The 23,177-nt window shown below is 44.5% G+C and overlaps 1 protein-coding gene across 1 annotated transcript in view; it reads right to left on the bottom strand.

The window, feature by feature from the left end:
- Positions 1-23,177, bottom strand: part of prkd1 (protein kinase D1) — a 72,358-nt gene that overhangs the window by 12,883 nt on the left and 36,298 nt on the right. The window contains exons 2-8 of the mRNA XM_024412863.2: positions 8,322-8,460; positions 4,602-4,733; positions 3,834-3,997; positions 3,451-3,474; positions 2,997-3,201; positions 2,187-2,264; positions 1,576-1,768 (exon numbers count right to left, since the gene is read on the bottom strand). Coding sequence (XP_024268631.1) covers positions 1,576-1,768; positions 2,187-2,264; positions 2,997-3,201; positions 3,451-3,474; positions 3,834-3,997; positions 4,602-4,733; positions 8,322-8,460 — 935 coding nt within the window. The remainder of the gene's footprint in view (positions 1-1,575; positions 1,769-2,186; positions 2,265-2,996; positions 3,202-3,450; positions 3,475-3,833; positions 3,998-4,601; positions 4,734-8,321; positions 8,461-23,177) is intronic.

Raw genomic sequence — 23,177 nt, 5'->3', positions numbered from 1 at the left:
GTTGAACCGGGATGTAGTTGAAGCTAGGGTTAGAGTTGTGGTTGAGGCTAGGGTTGAACCAGGATGTGGTTGAAGCTAGGGTTAGAGTTGTGGTTGAGGCTAGGGTTGAACCGGGATGTGGTTGAAGCTAGGGTTAGAGTTGTGGTTGAGGCTAGGTTGAACCGGGATGTAGTTGAAGCTAGGGTTAGAGTTGTGGTTGAGGCTAGGGTTGAACCGGGATGTGGTTGAAGCTAGGGTTAGAGTTGTGGTTGAGGCTAGGGTTGAACCGGGATGTGGTTGAAGCTAGGGTTAGAGTTGTGGTTGAGGCTAGGGTTGAACCGGGATGTAGTTGAAGCTAGGGTTAGAGTTGTGGTTGAGGCTAGGGTTGAACCAGGATGTGGTTGAAGCTAGGGTTAGAGTTGTGGTTGAGGCTAGGGTTGAACCGGGATGTGGTTGAAGCTAGGGTTAGAGTTGTGGTTGAGGCTAGGGTTGAACCGGGATGTAGTTGAAGCTAGGGTTAGAGTTGTGGTTGAGGCTAGGGTTGAACCGGGATGTAGTTGAAGCTAGGGTTAGAGTTGTGGTTGAGGCTAGGGTTGAACCGGGATGTAGTTGAAGCTAGGGTTAGAGTTGTGGTTGAGGCTAGGGTTGAACCAGGATGTGGTTAAAGCTAGGGTTAGAGTTGTGGTTGAGGCTAGGGTTGAACCGGGATGTGGTTGAAGCTAGGGTTAGAGTTGTGGTTGAGGCTAGGGTTGAACCAGGATGTGGTTGAAGCTAGGGTTAGAGTTGTGGTTGAGGCTAGGGTTGAACCGGGATGTAGTTGAAGCTAGGGTTAGAGTTGTGGTTGAGGCTAGGTTGAACCAGGATGTGGTTGAAGCTAGGGTTAGAGTTGTGGTTGAGGCTAGGGTTGAACCGGGATGTGGTTGAAGCTAGGGTTAGAGTTGTGGTTGGGGCTAGGGTTGAACCGGGATGTAGTTGAAGCTAGGGTTAGAGTTGTGGTTGAGGCTAGGGTTGAACCGGGATGTGGTTGAAGCTAGGGTTAGAGTTGTGGTTGAGGCTAGGGTTGAACCGGGATGTGGTTGAAGCTAGGGTTAGAGTTGTGGTTGAGGCTAGGGTTGAACCGGGATGTAGTTGAAGCTAGGGTTAGAGTTGTGGTTGAGGCTAGGGTTGAACCAGGATGTGGTTGAAGCTAGGGTTAGAGTTGTGGTTGAGGCTAGGGTTGAACCAGGATGTGGTTGAAGCTAGGGTTAGAGTTGTGGTTGAGGCTAGGGTTGAACCGGGATGTGGTTGAAGCTAGGGTTAGAGTTGTGGTTGAGGCTAGGGTTGAACCGGGATGTAGTTGAAGCTAGGGTTAGAGTTGTGGTTGAGGCTAGGGTTGAACCGGGATGTAGTTGAAGCTAGGGTTAGAGTTGTGGTTGAGGATAGATGATTGTCATACCACTCCTGAGAGTAAGGTACTTTCCAACGCCCATACCAACATACTAATTCCCAATACATTGCTTCATTCTAAGCAGTATGCTAGAGTATATATTGTACGAGGAACTATAACCATTGGGGTGTCCCTCTGGCCTAATCCTAGTCCTAGGTCCAGTCAATCACCTTATAGCCCTGTTGGAGTCGTCCTCTGGGTCGTGGAGCTTTCCCATTTCCCCATGGCCAGCCTCCAGCAGGCCAGTGTCAGTCACCACGGCCTCCTCCATGTCATCCATGAGACCACTGTTCCTGTCACTGTCGTGGTCGTCACAACCCTGCCCCATCACCAAATCAGACTCCGCCCCTGGGCTCAGTAGTTCTGGAGGAGGAGGAGCAAGTGGAAACACACACAAGGAATTAGAAAAAAGTTGAAATTGAAGTATGCCAAAGAATACCTGTTTTTTAAAGAAGAAGAAAAAAGAAACAAAAGAGGATACTAAGAATATCAGAATGGTAGAGTAGAAGAGATTTAAAAAATAAAACAGTGAAGTTATTTCACAGTCATAATTTGGTCAATATTTACAAGGAACATTCTGGTACTTCCAAGAATTGAACTGGTATTCTATTTGATTGACTTTCTACAGTCTCTGACAACTGAAGTAAATGCTGCAGAATTGAAAGAAAAACATCTCAATCCTGTGACATTTCTGTTAAAAATGTATGAGATGGACCACCACTTAGTTGGAAAGATCTGCCACACTTAAAGCAAAATAATGACTATCTAAAGTGAGACTTGCCTCCATTTTTAGACACTTCTCCAAGGCAGTTGTTTGGCACTTTGGGCGCACATCGTTTATGACAGTTGAATTTGCAATCTGTAACCGTGAGAGAGAAACAGAGAGAGTGTGAGAGAATGTGTGTGAGAGAGAGAGACAGAGAGAGTGTGCAAGAGGGGAGGGAAAGAGATAAAGGAAAGAGAGATAGCTGGCACATCCACATGAAACCTGTATAATAGCACTGTGACTAAAAACAACATGTTATCTGTCAGCTAGAGTACCTCATGAACCGTCTCTCATATGATACTATTACACCCTGTTCTGTCGTATATATATATACAGTACAGCTCTACACATACACTAACAACGGCTGCTAAAAAAAAATACAAAATCCCAGCCATCATTTCAGGGACAAATGTTTTCGGCAGCAAAATAAATGAAAGCAACATGACTGCTAGTCTACACTGTAGTAACCATAGAATTACGGTACAGAGTATCTGTGAATTATGGAATCTCTACGGTAGTATCAACACTGTTGCTGCATTCGTGATTACCATGTAATTATACAGTTACAGGGCTATCTAAAAATCAGACCATAATGGTTATTCAAGATGTCACAAATAAAGCTTGAGGGAGAAACATCTGAAAATCTGTGAGCTTTGCCAACTCTGTGACAACCAAGTCTCGACATATCCCAAAATAATACCACCTGAAACTATTGAGCTGGTAAAAGCCCACAAGTGAGTCACACACTGTTACAGCATCACCACCTCCTCCACCACCAGTCAACCTCTAATGATCTCAAGTCTCTCTCTCCAGGCCCTACTGTACCTTTGCATTGCAGGCCTTGACGGAACAGACCCTTGAGTAACTTCTTGCAGTGTTGGCAGACGGTGGGGCGTGTGTAGGAGTGGACGACAAACGTATGAGGCACCTTGACTTTGGACAGGAGGATTTTGTCTAACTCTATGGGCCGGCCGGTGTAGGAAGAGGACCTTCTCTCTCTGCCGGGAAAGATGTCTGACTGTGCCTTCTGCTGCGGAGGGTAGCAGGGCAAGGCACATGGTAGGCATGGAGGTAACAGATGACAAGCAACAACTACGTAAACTACAATTATATAATTCAATCCCCTTTCTTTGTCTTCTTTGTCTTATTTGGGCATATGACACTTTAGGGAAAAACAGAGAAAGAGTGCTTCTGGTAAGAATAGGCATATTCACACTGCAGTAGGTGATGGCTGGGTTTAATAAAGGAGTAAATGGGGAAAGGGTATTGGGGTACCTACCTCCATGCCGGAGTTGACAGAAGACTGAGCATGCAGCGAGGAGAGGACAGGGACACACACAGGGAGGAGAGAATTCATAGTTAAACCTAACAGATATTCACACACATGACTGACTGCTGCTTGAGTAAAGAGCTGCTCCTACAGAATTCATCACGAACACAAGCAACAGGCCTTGCAGAATCACATCAAGTCCTTTATAGTAGGAACATGACTCTCATTGTAATCCAACAATTTGTCATTGGGAGGTTGGGAATGCATAGGGCATGTAGTAATCTGTGGTGAGTGTGTGTGTGTGTGTGTGTTTCAGCTGTCGTGCCCGTGTGAGCTTGGGCATGTGTGAGCGGCTCTTCCTGATGACCCACAGTAACCAGGGGTAAACTCACCAGTAAGGCCTCGTCGGAGGTGAAAGGCGAAGGCTCATTGGACCGTGTGGTGGTCAGGGTGGTCAAGCCGGTCAGAGAGACATTGGACAACCTCCGCTTGCGTATACCACTGCAGTTATTTGGGATTTTAAATGCACAGCGCTTGTGATAGTTCAGACCACAACCTTCGGCGAAAAACAGACAGTTTTCAGAGCAAAGGTGAGTTCACGTGTAATGTGGTCATTTTATACTTGCATCAAACTGGTGAGAGACTGTCTTTATGGAACTAAGTAGGAATCATCTGATGGATCAAGTCATTCATGGATTGTTGAAACTTTGGGAGAGTTTCCTTCATGAGCTGGCCACCATTCCAGTCAGACAGAAGTACTTGCTAACTTTTATACATGCTCGGCTATTGTGTCTGCTTCCATCCACTCCATGCACTACCTATCCAACTCCTTTCCAACTACCACTTCAGCCTGACAGGAGACACATTGTTCTCAAGCAGGGGCTTTGCTGCTCACCATGAACCCTGAGGAGACCTCTTCAGACTAGAGTACACCTGGGTGGCCTGTATCCCACGTACCCTAATTCTCTCTTACAGAGTTCCTTAACAGTGTCAGAGTGGCTGGAACTTAAAAAATGTGTTCAAATGGGCCCAGGGTTGCATCCCAAATTGTACGCTATTACAATACAAAGTGCACTACTTTTGACCAAAGCTCTGGCACTATATAAGGAATAGGGTGCCATTTGAGATGCAGTCCTTGGCTCCTACTGTAAAGTACCTACCTTCACACTTGAGGCCCTGTCTCACCAGGCCCCACAGCATCTCTCCACAGTGGTCACAGAAGGCAGGGGCCCGGTAGGAGTGGACAAACAAGGCATGGGGACGGATTTGGAAGTCCTCCACTGTTGCAGAGGCTAGAACAGGTCAACAACAATAGTCAATCGTTCAATTTCAACAGTTCCTCACATTCCCCAGATTTAATCAGTACTCAATAGCTGAGTTGTATTCTGTGAATAGTGACCCATTAGTGAAGTAGTGTAGTGGTACCATGTTTACAATGGATGTAGAATATTATTGGCCGTTGGCTGGTACAGTATTTGTATATTTTGAGGTAAAGGCTTTTTGCTGCAGTTAGAGTTGTGGTTTTTGGCTGATGCTGTTAAGCTGCATTGGGCAAATGGGATAGAGTGGAGAGCTCAGCATGAGACTGCCTCATCAAACTCACACATCTTCCCACCAACATGCTCGTCTCAGCACGCTGAATACATTCTGATTAGCCATTCTGCTTGGTAAATTAGTTACATTTATTCAAATGATTGTTTTGCCTGTTGTTTAAAAGCAAAACTATGGTTGGAAGTTGAACAACCTGTAACTGTCATTGCATATTTCAGAAGATGAGTGTTTGGATGTGAATGTGGTACCTAGGAAGGCTTAATCTAAATAAATACCTATGTCTAATTAGTGGTTCTAGTGACATTTCCGCTTGCTGAGTTCTGCTTTTGCCGCTACACAACTTTAAACACTAAAAGAAAACAAACACGGATGAATATAAAGATACGCTGTGGTGGTAAAGACAGCGCACATGATACACAGTATCTCTGCATTCCAGCACGGCACAGTACTGATCCTTTTACTGTTTCACAACGGCAAATGGTGTTAGAGTATTCCATTTCAGTGTACAAACCGGCTCAGTGTGCAAATCATTGGATAGAGTTAAAGTCGCCTTTTTCCTCACTCCCATTTTTCTGTTTACAGATTGGGGTGCACACCCGTTTTGCATCAAGTAGCATCCATCCTGTTCCAGCGTAACAAATTGACGTTGTTCACACCCTCATGCTGGTAACAGCAAAAGTGTTCTTGGCATCCTATCCACCTTCACACTCATTAAGTTGCTCCAGAAGTCGAAAAAGATCAAACGAGGAAAGACAAATCGTGAGATCTTTGACAGGAAGACTGGCTGGTGAAAACAACTCCCTGGGATAGTGTAACACACCGTAATGTTCATTTATCAACCATTACCATTTTTCTTTCTGTGAAGGGAATTGATGATTTTATTGATGAGTTAAGTGGAGCACAAGTGTTCTGGCATTTGGCCCCTGTGGTGAGCCTCCTATAGTAGCTGCTCTATGTTAGCATGACGCTCTCTCCACTCAGACTTCCTGAGCTTATCAAGAGTCAAGAACAGAACAAGGTTATAACTTGTTTTGATCTTCTACCTCAAATGTGAGTGCTAGCATAAGCTGAGATGAACTGAACAACGAGAGTAGTACAAAATAATACTGCAGACAGACAGACACAGACAGTGTTAGCGGCATCTGTGCAGTAAGACATACCCATGTGAACCTTCACAACATGTGACCTCTTATAATGTAACACAATAGCCACACATTAGAATCCATGCAATTCTCTGTTATTATTCACTTCGCGCAGCCTCTGATGCTGAAACAGTAACAGAACTAGACAACAATTTACACACCACAGTCAACAGAGGACACATTTTGTTCAGAGCAGCCGCACAGTGGGAATGATCACAATTAATAATCACAGACAGTCTAGTCTTCACTGCTTCTTTCTGACAGTTGTAAGGTTCTTCCTGTGTTACTTTTGCTCTGTGCTCACTGCTCTCTCAGCTGTCGAGTGTGTCATTAAAAAGTGTCATGAGAATGTGTTCATCTGGGCATGTAAATCACTAAATCACCTGAGCCCTCTCTTTCCCAGCAAGGGGTGCAGCCAGGGGGTAGTGGAGGTGTCAATCTACCCAATGTCTCCCCCCGTCTCTGTACCACAGCCACAACTAAATTACCTGCCATACTGTAACACACAGAGGGGGAAGAGAAAGCCTGCCAAGCGTTTGTAAAAACACTTTAGCAGTGTCAAACGCGATACTTCGATCACTTCCTACTCCTGGGCTAGGATAAGCACACCCCTGATTTTTTGCCGGGTGCGGCAGCCAAACAACTGGAGGGGTGGAGGGGAGCAGAAAACTGCCAAAACAAAGCAGAGCGACATCACTGGTTCAATACGCAAAGATGATTAAAGATTTGTGTGACGACTTACTATTTGGTTATTTTAATAAATGCTTTATTACTTCACAAGAGACGGGCATCTGAGATAGAACTTACAGTAATTGGTTAATTTGCATATTGGCATAGTTCCACATTTCCAGATCACGACTTGTGTGTTGGTGTTTCTGATTGGCAGCTAACCCTGTGGTGGTTTTAAGATATTATCTGAATGAATGATCTTTTGTAGCTGGCTATATCAGCTAGACACCAGCATGCCCTCTAGCTCTGTATTTGTCATGTAGTCAGTTATCCATGTTCTTGTCTGTTGTGATGACTGAGTAAAATTAACCACACAGTATGCTATTAGCTAAGCACAAAGACAATATACACGCTTATGCCATTTAGATACTATGAAATGTAACATTACGTCCTCACTATTATCATTGTGTCGTCTGATTGGGCCATTACGCTGGGTAACATTGTATCTCTCTCCTCCTTTTCAAGCTGCTATTATGGAGATGCTTTGTACTCTGTTCACCATCTGTATGAAGCTTGAACACGTTCTGCATTTAGAACAAAAACAAAAAGGAACTTTCTACTTCCTGCTATTATTCAAAATCAAGGGTTCTTAGGAGAGTTCACCCCTCTTCCCTATATCAAATGGTACATTCTAGTGGCTACATAACTAACAGAAAAAAAACTGCTGAAGAGTGAATGCAATAGGCCTATGTTCTATTGCATTAAAACACTGTGTGGAAAAAAGGTCATATGAATGTATACGACATATGCAAACAGAGATTAGCCTATATGGAAACAGAATACAGGTGAACAGAACTCACCTTCAAACAGGAGCATGTTACATATTCAAATGCGTAGGGCATGGATAGCAACACCTCAATCCAGAGGAAGACATTGTGCCATGTGTGACCTAAGGAGGGCCTGGGTCGTTTTATACCATGGCAGCCGTAACAAAATGTTTTGAAACATTTTGCAACAGAAAACCACAATGAATGTTTCTTATTGGTCAAGTTTGTGTACTATAGTCTTACCTGATAGCACCACCTCAACCAGGCAGTGTGTAGTGTGTAACATGTAGTGTGTAGTGAGAACTGGTTTTACCTGATAGCACCACCTCAACCAGGTAGTGTGTAACATGTAGTGTGTAGTGAGCACTGGTTTTACCTGATCGCACCACCTCAACCAGGTAGTGTGTAGTGTGTAACATGTAGTGTGTAGTGAGCACTGGTTTTACCTGATCGCACCACCTCAACCAGGTAGTGTGTAGTGAGCACTGGTTTTACCTGATCGCACCACCTCAACCAGGTAGTGTGTAGTGTGTAACATGTAGTGTGTAGTGAGCACTGGTTTTACCTGATCGCACCACCTCAACCAGGTAGTGTGTAGTGTGTAACATGTAGTGTGTAGTGAGCACTGGATTTACCTAATTGGACCACCTCAACCAGGCAGCGTGTAACATGTGGTGAGTACTGGTCTTACCTGATAGCACCACCTCCACCAGGTCTCCCTCTGTGATGTCTGTAGCACATTTCACCAGCTGGAGGATGTTCTCTGAGTCTGGGACATGGCGGAACAGCAGGATCTTATCATACATTCCATAGAAGCCACACTCAGGTAACTGTGTGGGAGAGAGAAAAAAAGAGTAGCTGGCATTGGTTAACATTTGATAGGTTTTCTTGTTTGCTTGACTATAGTTCTGTCCAAAACAGATTCGCTGTTCTATTGCTTGTTGATTAAGTGGAAAGAAATGTACAATCATTTCTTTTCAGACAATTTAAAACAATATCTTAATAGTCAAATTAAAGATGTCCTTCTCTGCTTTTTTTTCAGGCAACACAAGAAGAAATCTGTCTCCATAGAGACCCTTGGAGGCATCTCACACAGCAGACTATGGCAGATTAACCTAATAACATTTAGAGGAACAATGATATTGTCTCTAAATTCAATTTACAGAGTCCAGGGTTCAACCTTTCACCAATGATGATACAGTACTGATACCCAACTGCCCATTGATAATATAGCTCCAAAGGATCTTCAGAGATATTTACAAAGCTGTTCATCACAGCCTCCATTCAGTAACAATGTAAGTTATAGTAAAGTCATATGTCTCTTCAAATGGAATTGCATTGGTGCTATGCTGCTGATTAAGGAGCCCCATAATGATGCAGACTGTTAATAGCCCGTATGCTGTCTTATTGTACAGTTGAAGTCGAACGTTTACATACACTTAGGTTGGAGTCATTAAAACTCATTTTTCAACCACTCCACAAATGTATTGTTAACAAACTATAGTTTTTGGTAAGTTGGTTAGGACATCTACTTTGTGCATGATACAAGTCATTTTTCCAACAATTGTTTAAAGACCGATTATTTAACTTATAATTCACTGTATCACAATTCCAGTGGGTCAGAAGTTTACATACACTAAGTTTACATACACTAAGTTGACTGTGTCATGGATTTAGGAGCTTCTTTTTTTGTCAATTGGAGGTGTACCTGTGGATGTATTTCAAGGCCTACCTTCAAACTTAGTGCCTCTTTGCTTGACATCGTGAGAAAATCAAAAGTTATCAGAACAGACCTCAGAAAAGAAATTGTAGACTTCCACAAGTCTGGTTCATCCTTGGGAACAATTTCCAAATGCCTGAAGGTACCACGTTCATCTATACAAACAATAGTACGCAAGTATAATCACCATGGGACCACGCAGCCGTCATACTGCTCAGGAAGGAGACTAGAGAGACTCTGTCTCCTAGAGATGAACAAACTTTGGTGTGAAAAGTGCAAATCAATCCCAGAACAACCGCAAAGGACCTTGTGAAGATGCTGGAGGAAACCGGTACATAAGTATCTATATCCACAGTAAAACAAGTCCTATATCGACATAACCTGAAAGGCCGCCCAGAAAGGAAGAAGCCACTGCACCAAAACTGCCATAAAAAAGCCAGACTACGGTTTGCAACTGCATATTGGGACAAAGATCGTACCTTTTGGAGAAATGTCCTCTGGTCTGATGAAACAAAAATATAACTGTTTGGCCATAATGACCATCGTTATGTTTGTAGGACAAGTGGGAGGCTTGCAAGCTGAAGAACACCATCCCAACTGTGAAGCGGTTGTGGATATATTGAAGCAACATCTCAAGATATCAGTCAGGAAGAAAGCTTGGTCGCAAACTTCCAAAGATCTGGCAAAATGGCTTAAGGACAACAAAGTCAAGGTATTGAAGTGGCCATCACAAAGCCCTAACCTCAATCCTATAGAAATTTTGTGGGCAGAACTGAAAAAGTGTGTGCGAGCAAGGAGGCCTACAAACCTGACTCAGTTACACCTGCTCTGTCAGGAGGAATGGGCCAAAATTCACCTAACTTATTGTGGGAAGCTTGTGGAAGGCTACCCGAAACATTTGACCCAAGTTAAACAATTTAAAGGCAATGCTAGCAAATACTAATTAAGTGTATGTAAACTTCTGACCCACTGAGAATGTGATGAAAGAAAGAAATACTGAAATAAATCCTTCTCTCTACTATTATTCTGACATTTCACATTCTTAAAATAAAGTGGTGATCCTAACTGACCAAAAACAGGGAATGTTTACTAGGATAAAATGTCAGGTATTGTGAAAAACTGAGTTGAAATGTATTTGGCTAAGGTGTATGTACACTTCCGATTTCAACTGTACAGTCTTTACCAAGAGGCAGAAGCCTATAGCCTAGACACAGACTTGACAATTGTTCTTCTCTGGTAAATGTAAGGTAGGTGTTTAACAAAACAGGCAACACAGTCTGTTGCAAAAGAGCCCACATTAACAGATGCAGACTAGGGGCCAATTACTCTATTTTAATGCAGTTAGAACATGTATTGTGTTTCATTAAATTAAAGACCCAGGATACTAGAAAACAGCCCAGAGCAAAGATACAAAACAAACTTGTGGTGTGTTTAGTGAGGTTAAACCTTCAGAATGTTTCAGATAGAAACATTGGATAGAGCAGCACATTCTGTCACGTTGCACCCATGCTATTTAGAAACAGTAAAAGGAGAATGGTCTGTTTCACCATGTTCTGTTGTAGAACATCATTGGATTTTTAACTGTCTGTTTCACTAATCTATCTAAAGTCTGAGGTCAAACTATGGTGTGCTTTAGGTCAACAAGCACAATGCCAGGGCTGGGAGAAAAAAAATAGTTTTGCTATACTGGTATTGATGCATGGACCGGTTTGGATTTATGTTATACCTTACATAACAGTATTCCAATGTTTGCTTTGTTAAATTTAATAATTGAAAGATAAAACTCGAACAAGCAGAGCAGGTGCCAAAAGGACCCTAGAAATCTGCACACTGCCCCTTGAGGTGGAAGTATGAACTGCCAATAAATACATAAAAAAATACCTGCCAATTATCAGCCTGAAAACGTCATCCTGGCACGTTTAATCAAAAAGGTTAAATGTCACAGTAGCTGACTTTATCTCAATACATTGCAGTCAATGGGGAAAAGATAAGCATCAATCAAATTAATCTTATGTCAATCAATTCCAGTCAATGGGAAAAGATGAGTGTCACAGGGTTGATGCCTAGGGGAATACATTGCATCAATGGGGGATGATTAGGATCACAACATGATTTTGAGCCGGAAGTGGAAATGAAGCTAGGGTTAGGGAGGAGCCGTGAGTTGATAGGAAACTAGGGTTAGGGATAGGGTTGAGGCTAGGTTTAGCGTTGAGCCGGGAGTTGATATGAAACTAGGGTTAGGGATAGGGTTGAGGCTAGGTTTAGGGTTGAGCAGGGAGTTGATATGAAACTAGGGTTAGGGATAGGGTTGAGGCTAGGTTTAGGGTTGAGCCGGGAGTTGATATGAAACTAGGGTTAGGGATAGGGTTGAGGCTAGGTTTAGGGTTGAGCCGGGAGTTGATATGAAACTAGGGTTAGGGATAGGGTTGAGGCTAGGTTTAGGGTTGAGCTGGGATGTGGACATGAAACTAGGGTTAGTGATAGGGTTGAGGTTTAGGTTTGAACCAGGATGTGAACATGAAGCTAGGGTTAGGGATAGGGTTGAGGTTTAGGTTTGAGCCGGGATGTGGACATGAAACTAGAGTTATGGATAAGGTTGAGGTTTAGGTTTGAGCCGGGATGTGGACATGAAACTAGGGTTAGGGATAGGGTTGAGGCTTAGGTTTGAGCCGGGATGTGGACATGAAGCTAGGGTTAGGGATAGGGTTGAGGCTAGGTTTAGCGTTGAGCTGGGAGTTGATAGGAAACTAGGGTTAGGGATAGGGTTGAGGCCAGGTTTAGTGTTGAGCTGGGAATTGATAGGAAACTAGGGTTAGGGATAGGGTTGAGGCTAGGTTTAGGGTTGAGCCGGGAGTTGATATGAAACTAGGGTTAGGGATAGGATGGAGGCTAGGTTTAGATTTGAGCTGGGAGTTGATATGAAACTAGGGTTAGGGATAGGGTTGAGGCTCGGTTTAGGGTTGAGCCGGGATGTGGAAATGAAACTAGGGTTAGGGATAGGGTTGAGGTTTAGGTTTGAGCCGGGATGTGGACATGAAGCTAGGGTTAGGGATAGGAGTGAGGTTTAGGTTTGAACCGGGATGTGGACATGAAGCTAGGGTTAGGGATAGGGTTGAGGCTAGGCTTAGGGTTGAGCTGGGAGTTGATATGAAACTAGGGTTAGGGACAGGGTTGAGAATAGGTTTAGGTTTGAGCCGGGATGTGGACATGAAGCTAGGGTTAGGGATAGGGTTGAGGTTTAGGTTTAAGCCAGGATGTGGACATGAAGCTAGGGTTAGGGATAGGGTTGAGGTTTAGGTTTGGGCCGGGATGTAAACATGAAGCTAGGGTTAGGGATAGGGTTGAGGTTTAGGTTTGAGCCGGGATGTGGACATGAAGCTAGAGTTAGGGATAGGGTTGAGGCTTAGGTTTGAGCCGGGATGTGGACATGAGGCTAGGGTTAGGGATAGGATGGAGGTTTAGGTTTGAGCCGGGATGTGGACATGAAGCTAGGGTTAGGGTTGAGGCTAGGTTTAGGGTTGAGCCGGGATGTGGAAATGAAACTAGGGTTAGGGATAGGGATAGGGTTGAGGCTAGGCTTCGGGTTGAGCGAAACTAGGGTTAAGGGATGTGGACATGAAGCTAGGGTTAGGGATAGGGTTGAGGTTTAGGTTTGAGCCGGGATGTGGACATGAAGCTAGAGTTAGGGACAGGGTTGAGGTTTAGGCTTAGGTTTGAGCCGGGATGTGGACATGAAGCTAGGGTTAGGGATAGGATTGAGGTTTAGGTTTGAGCCAGGAAGCCTGGTGAAGTTCCATGGCAGAAATCAGCTAAAAAGGGGTCGGGAACCCGTTGTAAATCAGTTACACCTCGCAACACGTCAAACCAATCAAATGCCTTGCTTGGCCGGAGCTCCAAAGGTGATCACCGGATTAGTGACGTAGGAGCAACGGTGCATGAGGAATAAAAATGTGAACAAAACAAGCACTGGTGGCATAACATTTTATAAGGTTTTAAGATGAACTAAAGCGTTAGCAACAGGGGAGAAATGGTCTACAATGCTGGCCATATCAATATTTTTACGAGCTAGTTCTCTCACAATTATAAAGCCAACTAAATGTTAATAAAAACAGCATATTACTGAACTAAAAGGTTAGCTGTGTTAGACCAGTCGCTAGCTTATCCAGGGTCAGGGATACATAGAAGCATGTACTGTCTATATATGGAAACAACTGCAATCATTTAGCATGCAACATTGCTAAAATGAATTAACTAAAATAACATTAACCTCAAAGAGTTATCTGTAATACTCTTGCAGCCTAATTGTCAACTCCTTATTTTTATGCTGTACCTAAATTACAAGGCTTGAATTGCCACTGAACCATTTTATGTCAGCAACATCTGGTATATGGTTTGCCTCATATACATTGTCTACTGTTATCATTTTAAATTGAGATCATTCAGCTCAACATGTAAACAATATGTGAGTTTAGCTATTGTCTGCTTCAGATGACAGATGCCCATTAGGCCAGTAATACCATCATACTGTAGGCCTATGGCTGTATTGGCGATGCCTGCCATATGATAAGCTACAAAATGGATTCACATAGCTGATACACAGAGAGAGTGACAATCAAATAAAACAGATTGGAGATCTTACAAATGTTCATTTACAACACAGGCACAGAGACAGAACCCCTTTCCCTCTTTATTGCAGGACTGTGATATGTGATTGATCAACATCAACACTAGTCACATTTGAATAATAGTTTAACAATTAAAACAAGTTTAAATGCTTCAATACAAATAATCAACACTTTATTACTTCAAAATGTACAAATAAGCTAACTCATATGTAAAAATTAGACTTCTTAGTCTAAACAACAATAGATCATTGAGTAGTAACTATGCTATTATTATTAAAGCATAATTTCAGGTGAAATGTGGAGCAAGGTTGCCAACCTTGCTTCACTGATCCCTGATTTACTGGGAGAGCAGACTTCTATTCCAGCACAGCAATATCACACTTGATTATCAACTGTCATGACATTGTCCTGGGGGTAGGTTTATGACAGTCATAAATACCTCTTCCCCCCTTTTTCCTCTCTCTACCCTACTGATGTTAAATTTGCAAACCCCTTGATTAACATAGAGATTCTGGGAACATCAGAAGGTGGGGGGAAATTAACTATATTCTGGTAATCCGACCAATTGAACATATGCGGTGGTACTTAATGAATATGATGTCAGTTCGGTTGTCATCTGAGACATTCTCATCAATGATAAGATGACATAAACTCTACAGTGGAAAGTCTACACATCAGAGTTATCGGATTCACATGGAATTGTTGTTCAATTTAAATGTTTGAAAATGAAATTATTCATGATGGGATGAAATGTGATTTTAGCTTCTAAAATGTGAGATTTGGGTTTTTATAAGGTTATGCTCAATCAGTGGCCCGCCCCTGTGAAGGGACATGGGCTATAAAACTTTTCAAATACGCCCTCCTCTCCCTTCCTATACAAAGCCTTGACGACAATATAACCTCTTGTTCCGAGGATGTGAGGACGATGGTCCGATGTCAGAATGGTTCAGATAATAACTACAGAACGAAGCCAACATCAGCGTGAGCTTTGGTTGCGAATGGTATGAACTTTGAACTCTTATTCACTACAGAAGTGATACCTCCTAGCCATGGAGTTAGCAACAGCAGCTGCAAACGAGGGTTAGGAAGGAACAGACAGAGTAACGCGTCTATCACACAACAATATTATTACAACGTATCCAATTGACCACCAGAGACATTCTTCAAAGGACTCGGTTTGGCAACACGGCCTTCCATCTACCACCAACCTACCGAAGTGCAGCTCAGAGTAAATATTTATTGCATTTTCCTGTATTTACAATAGCACAGCTTCTTCCTTTGTTCCTCAGTCTTCCCGCTCTTTCACTCAAACCCAGCCCCTTTTCTTTTGTGTAACAAGCTGTCATATCTGTTTCGCCCGCCAGGGACATTTTCCTTTATGACGTAATTTGTAATGAAGTTATGATTAATTCTGTGTATGTGTAATTCTGTGTGATTAGTTAAAATATTTAGTAAATAAATAATTAAACCCAATTTTGTATTGCTGATTCAACTTGTTAGCCAGGGTTCGTGAAGATAACCAAGAATTTACAACTTTCAAATGAGACTGAAATAAGGTGATGATTAATATTGACTGCTATTGATGTAAAATATTACTAGGTCTTTAAGAGTTTATTCGGAAGATAACAGCTCTATAAATATTATTTTGTGGTGCCCTGACTCTCTAGTTAATTACATTTACGTGATTAGCTCAATCAGGTAATATTAATTACAGAGAAAGGATTTTATAGAATAGCATGTCATATCACTTAATCCGGCATAGCCAAAGACACAACATAACTCATTAGATTTGATAAGTTGAATCATGGTTGGCCTGTTCCAATTGTAATATGTTTATACATTGTGCGTGATGTTTAATTGTATTTTTGTATACAACATTTGCTAGCATACACTGCCTTCAGAAAGTATTCATACCCCTTGACTTATCCCACATTTTATTGTGTTACAGCTTTAATTAAAAATTGATTACATCTTTTTCAACCTCACCCATCTACACACAATACCCTATAATGACAAAGTGAAGACATGTTTTCAGAAATGAAGCAGATTTCTTGAAAATGAAATACAGAAATCTAATTGACATACTGTATGTCACGCCCTGGTCTTAGTATTTTGTGTTTTCTATATTTATTTGGTCAGGCCAGGGTGTGACATGGGTTTATTTTGTGTTGTGTTTATGTATGGGGGTTTTTCGTAGGTTTTGGGATTGTGGCTTAGTGGGGTTTTCTAGCAAAGTCTATGGTTGCCTGAGGCGGCTCTCAATCAGAGGCAGGTGATTCTCGTTGTCTCTGATTGGGAACCATATTTAGGCAGCCATATTCTTTGAGTGTTTCGTGGGTGATTGTTCCTGTCTCTGTGTTAGTTGTCACCAGATAAACCAAAGTGACTGAGCCTTTCTTTTTTCCTTGTTTTGGAAGAGAAGAGAACGAGCGCCATTCTCCTTGCGGAGATGGTGCTAAATACATCAACACGGTCGGTCCCTGGGATTGGGCTGGCCAACACGATTCGGTTTGCTTGGAAGGAAAAGGAGTTGGAGCCTTTAGGATGGGAAACTTTTGGAAGGATAATATTGATGGGGATTCTAAAGCTGACGGTGAAGGACGTGTTTTGTTTCCAAGGCAACTCGTTGGAGGGAGCATACGATGTGGCACTATATACAGAGGAGAAACACAATGATATCCTGAGAAGGGCAAGAGCAGTGGGAGGTGAGAGGCCGATGAGCCACTATGAAATAACAAGCCTGGCGAAGAACAACTTTAGGGTTGTAACTGTCAACATTTACAACCCATACATTAAGGACGAAGAGGTGAGGGCCTTTCTGGGGAAATCAAATCAAATTTTATTTGTCACATACACATGGTTAGCAGATGTTAATGCGAGTGTAGCGAAATGCTTGTGCTTCTAGTTCCGACAATGCAGTAATAAAAAGCAAGTAATCTAACTAACAATTCCAAAAAAAACTACTGTCTTATACACAGTGTAAGGGGATAAAGAATATGTACATAAGGATATATGAATGAGTGATGGTACAGAGCAGCATAGGCAAGATACAGTAGATGATATCGAGTACAGTATATACATATGAGATAAGTATGTAAACCAAGTGGCATAGTTAAAGTGGCTAGTGATACATGTATTACATAAGGATGCAGTCGATGATATAGAGTACAGTATCAACGTATGCATATGAGATGAACAATGTAGGGTAAGTAACATTATATAAGGTAGCATTGTTTAAAGTGGCTAGTGATATATTTACATCATTTCCCATCAATTCCCATGATTAAAGTGGCTGGAGTAGAGTCAGTGTCATTGACAGTGTGTTGGCAGTAGCCACTCAATGTTAGTGGTGGCTGTTTAACAGTCTGATGGCCTTGAGATAGAAGCTGTTTTTCAGTCTCTCGGTCCCAGCTTTGATGCACCTGCTTTGATACATGGATAACGTCTCCTCAGCAAGGCACCTCAAAGACTCCCTTGGGTTTTGGAATGGGAGGATAGGCTTCCAGGCCCTCCTCAGGGAGGACCCAAAGGGACATGGTGGCTACCTCCATCCTCCTGCTATGTTCTCCCTAGGGGCTGACAGGGGGACGTTGTTTTATGCACGTCAGCCCCCATTTTGCAGGCGCTGTATGGCCTACGGCCACATATGCGTCTCGTGCAGCACAAGAAAATGCAGATTTTGTGGATCTGAGGAACACGAGGCGAGGGATTGTGACAAGCCTAAGGCGTGCCACGGGTGTGGCTCGTCAGCACACCTGTGGCGGGGGTGCCCGGCTCGTCAGAGGTCATATGCGTCTGCGGCTGGGGGGGGAGCAGGAGCGGGGGATGGGGGAAGAAGAGGAGGGGAAGGAAGCACGCCTCTTGACCAGAGTACAGGTCCAGAGGGGAAGGCCGCAAGGAAGGAGGAGGAGCAAGAAGCGGCGGATAGAAGAGAGAAGGAAACAGAAGGCATGGGAGTAGGAGAACCAGGAAAAGCGGCGGAAGAAGGCAACCAGGTGGAGGAGCATGAGAGAGAAGAAAGCGAGGGAGGAGTGTTGGAGAAGGAGACGGTGGAAGAGCAAGTGGACTGGGGGGAAAGTGCCCTGGTGGAAGAGATGAGGGGTATGGTGGCGGAGCTGGCGGGGGGGAGGGTGGTATCTCTCCACTGCCGCCATCACCAAAGAAGAGAATGAAGAGGAGGGTGCGATTGGCCGACAGTGAGAGGGAGGGGATGGCCAAGAGAGTGATGGGGGTGGGAGAAACCTCTGGGTTGCTGCTGGTTTCCCCAGGCCCTCAACTTCTGTTGGGTGGGGACACACCTAACAAGACTCAGGACTGGGTACAGGAGGAGGTGGGGAGTTTTTTGTTTGGGGACTCAGCCTCCCCGATTTTTTTCCAAACCAGCTGCAGCACTGGGGAGGGGGAGGAGTGTGGGGGTAGACCCAGGGTGCAGGGCACCCCGGAGCCAAACACTATTCCTGCATCCTGGGTTGGTGAGATAGAGGAAGAGGGGGGGGGATGTCGGGAGTACGGATGGTGTTCTCACCTGTAGATATGGAGCAGGGGAGCATCGGGTGAGTCTCCTGTTTTTGTTTTTTTCTGTCTGGGTTTAGAATTTGAGTGTATTACATGTTTTTATTTTATTATTTCATGGGGTCTAATTTTACTTTTGTTAGTTTAAATGTAAGGGGTTTAAGGGATTTGGTTAAGAGGAGGGCGGTTTTTAGTTATTTGGAGGGTGTGGGGTTTGATTTTTGTTTTTTACAGGTGGTTCACCTGAGGGATGGAGGGGATGTTAGTAGGTTTAAGAGGGAGTGGGACAAGGGGGAGTCGGTTTGGGGTATTGGGGGTGCACTCATCGGGGTAGGGATTTTGTGTGGGCACAGGGAGGTAAAAGTGGAGGATTCTTTTGTGGTAATGCAGGGAGGGTTATAGGGGTGGATGTCACGATAAGGGATTGTAAATTTAGATTAGTGGTGGTGTATGGGCCACAGGTGGTGGCAGACAGGAGGGAGATGGTGGACTGTCTGACGCCCCTGTGTGTCACAAATAGGAAATTAGTGATAGGGGGATTTTAATACAGATTTAGGACTAGGGGGGGATAGCAGTGCAGGCGCCATTACCGGGCTAATGGCTTGCCATGGTCTGGTTGATGGTGGTCTGCACACTACTCCGAAAATGGCCGGTCCTACATGGCGCAACTCCAGGGGGGTTGAGCGGAGGCTCGACTATATTTTTGTACCCAGGTCTTTGGGTAAGTTGTCTGGGCGGCTGTTGCCTGTTTTCTTTTCGGATCACGACGGGGTGCTCTTGCAGGTGGGGTCACCAGTCTGCCTCTTTGGTAGGGGGTACTGGAAGTTAGATCGGGATGTGCTGGAGGAGCAGGCTTTTGTTGACAGGTTTTATGGTTTCTTTTGGAGGCTTGAAGGCCTCCGGTCCATGTGCGAGGGGGTGTTAGAGTGGTGGGAATTAGTTAAGGTGAGGATTAGGGCTTTTATAATAGGGTATTGCAAGAGGAAAAAAAGGGAGGAGAGGAGGGAGGTGGATCGTATCCAAAGGTTAATTGAACTCGAGTACGAGGCAGGCAACCTCGGCGGGTCGTTTGACTGGGAGAGATCCGCTACCCTAAAGGCGCAGCTCAGGGAGTTGCAGGAGCGGAAGGCTCAAGCTTTCCTGGAGCGTGCGCATAGTGGCTTTCTAGAACACAATGAGACTTGTTCTGCTATGTTCTTTAAGTCGGTTAGGGCCAGACAGAGTAGGAAGGTAATGCATGGTGTTAGGGAAGAAAATTGTAGTATAGTTAGAGAACCAGAGGATATGGTCAGGGTGACAACTGATCATTTCCAAGGTTTATTTAAGGAAAGGGAAATAGATGTAGAGCAGGGAAATGTGTTTTTAGAACACTTGTCCAGGCGGTTGCCGTTGGACATTAGAGAAGTGATGGAGGCCCAGATTTCACTAGAAGAGGTTGAGAGCGCTCTTAGGAGGATGGGAAAAGGGAAGGTGCCTGGGATGGATGGGCTGCCGGCTGAGTTTTATCTCAAGTTTTGGGGTATACTTGGACCAGTGGTCCTCGAAGTCTTGAAGGCCATCCTTGAGACGGGGGTCCCGGGGGGATCAATGGCTGTTGGTGTGCTGTCACTTTTATATAAGAAGGGGGAAGTAACAGACCTTGGCAACTGGCGGCCGTTGACCATGCTGTGTGTAGATTACAAGATACTTGCAAAGGTTTTAGCAGACCGGTTGCGCACAGCCCTTCCCTACGTCGTCCATGAGGATCAGACGTGCGGAGTAGAGGGCCGCTCTATTAGATGGAACCTACAGTTAATCAGGGACTCCATCGCTTGGGTTGAAGATAGAGGACTGCCTTTAATGGTAGCAGCGCTAGATCAGGCGAAAGCCTTTGATCGCGTGAATAGATCCTTTTTATTCAGAGTGTTAGGTCGATTAGGATTTGGGGAGAAGTTCATAGGATGGATTCGTACATTATATGTCGGAGCGGGGTGCCGAGTTAGTGTAAATAGTCACTTGGGTGACGTTTTTGACCTCTTGTCTGGGATCAGGCAGGGGTGCCCACTCTCGTCTCTCCTCTTCGTTCTGTACATGGAGCCTCTGGGGGCTGCCATTAGGGCAGACACAGGGGTGGAAGGCTTGTTGATCCCTGGAAGTGGTGGGCTGCGTGTTAAGATGACGCAGTACGCCGACGACACTTCCTTGCTGCTGTGCAAGGACTCGTGCCTGACAAGGTCCCTTGCCATCTTTGGGGATTTCACCCGTGCGTCGGGAGCGGTTCTGAACCATGCAAAGTCTTCCGTCAAGTTTTTCGGTAGATGGCGCGGTAGAACGGATGTGCCTGGGGGGTTATCTCTCTGTGAGGGGCCCTGAGGATTCTCGGGGTCCATTTTGAGACCTCCGGCTCAGCGACGCTAAACTGGAACATGCGTATCGCAGTGGTACAGAGGAAGCTAGCAATGTGGAAGGCTAGGTATTTGTCTTTTATGGGCAAAGTCCTGGTCCTAAAGGTGGATGTGTTGCCGTCTCTTTTGTATTTGGCGTACATCTACCCATTGCCGGCTTGTCTGAGGAGGCCTCTAGTGAGGCTTGTGTTTCAGTTCATGTGGAGTGGCAGGCGCGAGTGGGTCGCCAGGGCACGCATGCTCTGTCCCATCGGGGAGGGAGGTAGGGTGGTACCATATTTCCCCCTCAAGCTGGACACAATTTTTGTTTCTTTCTTGTTAACGGAGCTTGCTCATCCAGTGATACACCCGTCCAGTTACCTCCTGCGGGTGTTCTTCTCGTATCAGGCGAGAAGCGTAATGGTGTGGTCTAACACGGGTCCTCGGGCGAAACAGCTGCCGTGGCACTTTGGTCATGCGGCCAAGTAGCTGCGTGCGCACCCTGAGGTTGAAGTTGCCTGAGTAGGTTTAGATCACAGGCACCTGTACGAGGAGGTCAGAAAGGCAGGGAGTCTGGCGCCTGTAGTGGGCATCTCGGAAGTGGTCTGGGAGGGAGTGCAGGCGCGGGGTCTGGACAACAGGCTCAAGGACCTGAATTGGTTGAGCCTCCATAAGTGCTTGCCGGTACGTTCCATCATGTACCGGTATAGTTTGGTGCAATCCCCCACCTGTCCAAGATCCTCTTGTGGCAGGGAGGAGACTGTGCGCCATGTCTTTTGGGACTGTGCCTTTGCCGGAGTAGTATGGGCTAGGGCACGGGTGTTGTTAGGTTTGGTAAGGGGGATTTTGTATTGACGTGGGCCAGGTTAGAGAGAGGTGTAGGGAGAGCGAGAGGGACGGATAGGGACAGGTTTCTGCTCTGGCTTCTTATGAGTCTCTTTAAACGGGGCTGTGGGAAGCCAGGCAGAACATGGTGAAGACAGGGAGAGATTGGGGGTGGAAGGGATAGTGAGGAGGGTGGAAGGAGATTTGAGGGGGAGGATGAAGAGGGAGGAGAAGAAGTGGGGGCAGCATGCTGCTCGGGAGAGGTGGAAGGGGGTTTAGGGCTGGGTGTCATTTAGATTTGTAAGGGGATAGATTAGGGACGGGGAGATAGGGAAAGGTAGTTTGTAGGGTGACGGGGAGGGAAGATGCTCCCCTGAGGTTTTGTTTGGGGTTTTTGTTTTGTTTAGTTAAATTAAAATACCATTGTTGGAGTATGTATGAAAATTATGAGTTGTAAAGAATGAATGGTATTGAAGGTAATAAATTATTTTTTATAAAAATTAAAAAAAATAGGCTGTATAGGTTTTCACGGTCCGTTTGTTGTTTTTGTATTGATCGTGTTTTGTCTTTATTAAACATGTATCGTATTAACCACGCTGCATTTTGGTCCGACTTTCCTTCAACGGAAGAAAGCCGTAACACTGTAAGCATTTGCACCCCTAAGTCAAAACATTGTAGAAGCACCTACAATGAGGCGATTATAGCTGTGAGTCTTTCTGGGTAAGTCTCTAAGAGCTTTGCACACCTCGATTGTACAATATTTGCCCATTATACTTTAAAACATTCTTCAAGCTCTGTCTGTTGGTTGTTGATCATTGCTAGACAGCCATTTTCAAGTCTTGCCATAGATTTTCAAGCCGATTTAAGTCAAAACTGTAACTAGGGCACTCAGGAACATTCAATGTCGTCTTCCATCTTTTGTGGAACAGTCAATTCTTAACATAAAGGCTTGAAACTCGTTAAAGAGTGTCCCCGGGAGGACATACAGTACATTGAATTTCAGCTTCCTGCGATTACAGGAAGTGACTTAATTTGGGGTAATAGAGCTGGTTATGAAGGTTTAATCTTCACATATTTTACATATGACCGAGGAACCCGACATATAAAATTTGAAGTCAACCAACCCAAAGCATTTTTGCCCTTGATTTGACACAATGGTCTTACAGTTCTAGAAACTAAGAGCCTTTCTATGAATTATTGAATTAATACTGAAGAGGATTGACTTGAAACTGTCTATCAGCCTGCCTGTCAGCCTGTCTGTGCCTGCCTATCTGTCAACCTGTCTGTGGAAGAGAGGGAGAGATGAGGAGGAGGAGGAGGAGGCAGGGAAAAGAGGGATAGAGATTGAGGAGGGAGGAGAGAGAGAAAATGGAGAGAGTATCAAGGGGAAAGAGAGGGGAGAGGGTGAAGGAGGGATGGCTGAGAGTAGGGAGGGGAGATGGTGAAGGAGGAATGGGGAGAGATTAGAGGGAGAGGGAGATAGGAGGGAGGGAAAGAAGGGG

This window comes from Oncorhynchus tshawytscha, linkage group LG11 (assembly GCF_018296145.1).
Source record: "Oncorhynchus tshawytscha isolate Ot180627B linkage group LG11, Otsh_v2.0, whole genome shotgun sequence".
Taxonomy (NCBI): domain Eukaryota; kingdom Metazoa; phylum Chordata; class Actinopteri; order Salmoniformes; family Salmonidae; genus Oncorhynchus; species Oncorhynchus tshawytscha.
Note: the sequence above shows the minus strand (reverse complement) of the source record. Positions and strands in the feature narration are given on the sequence as shown.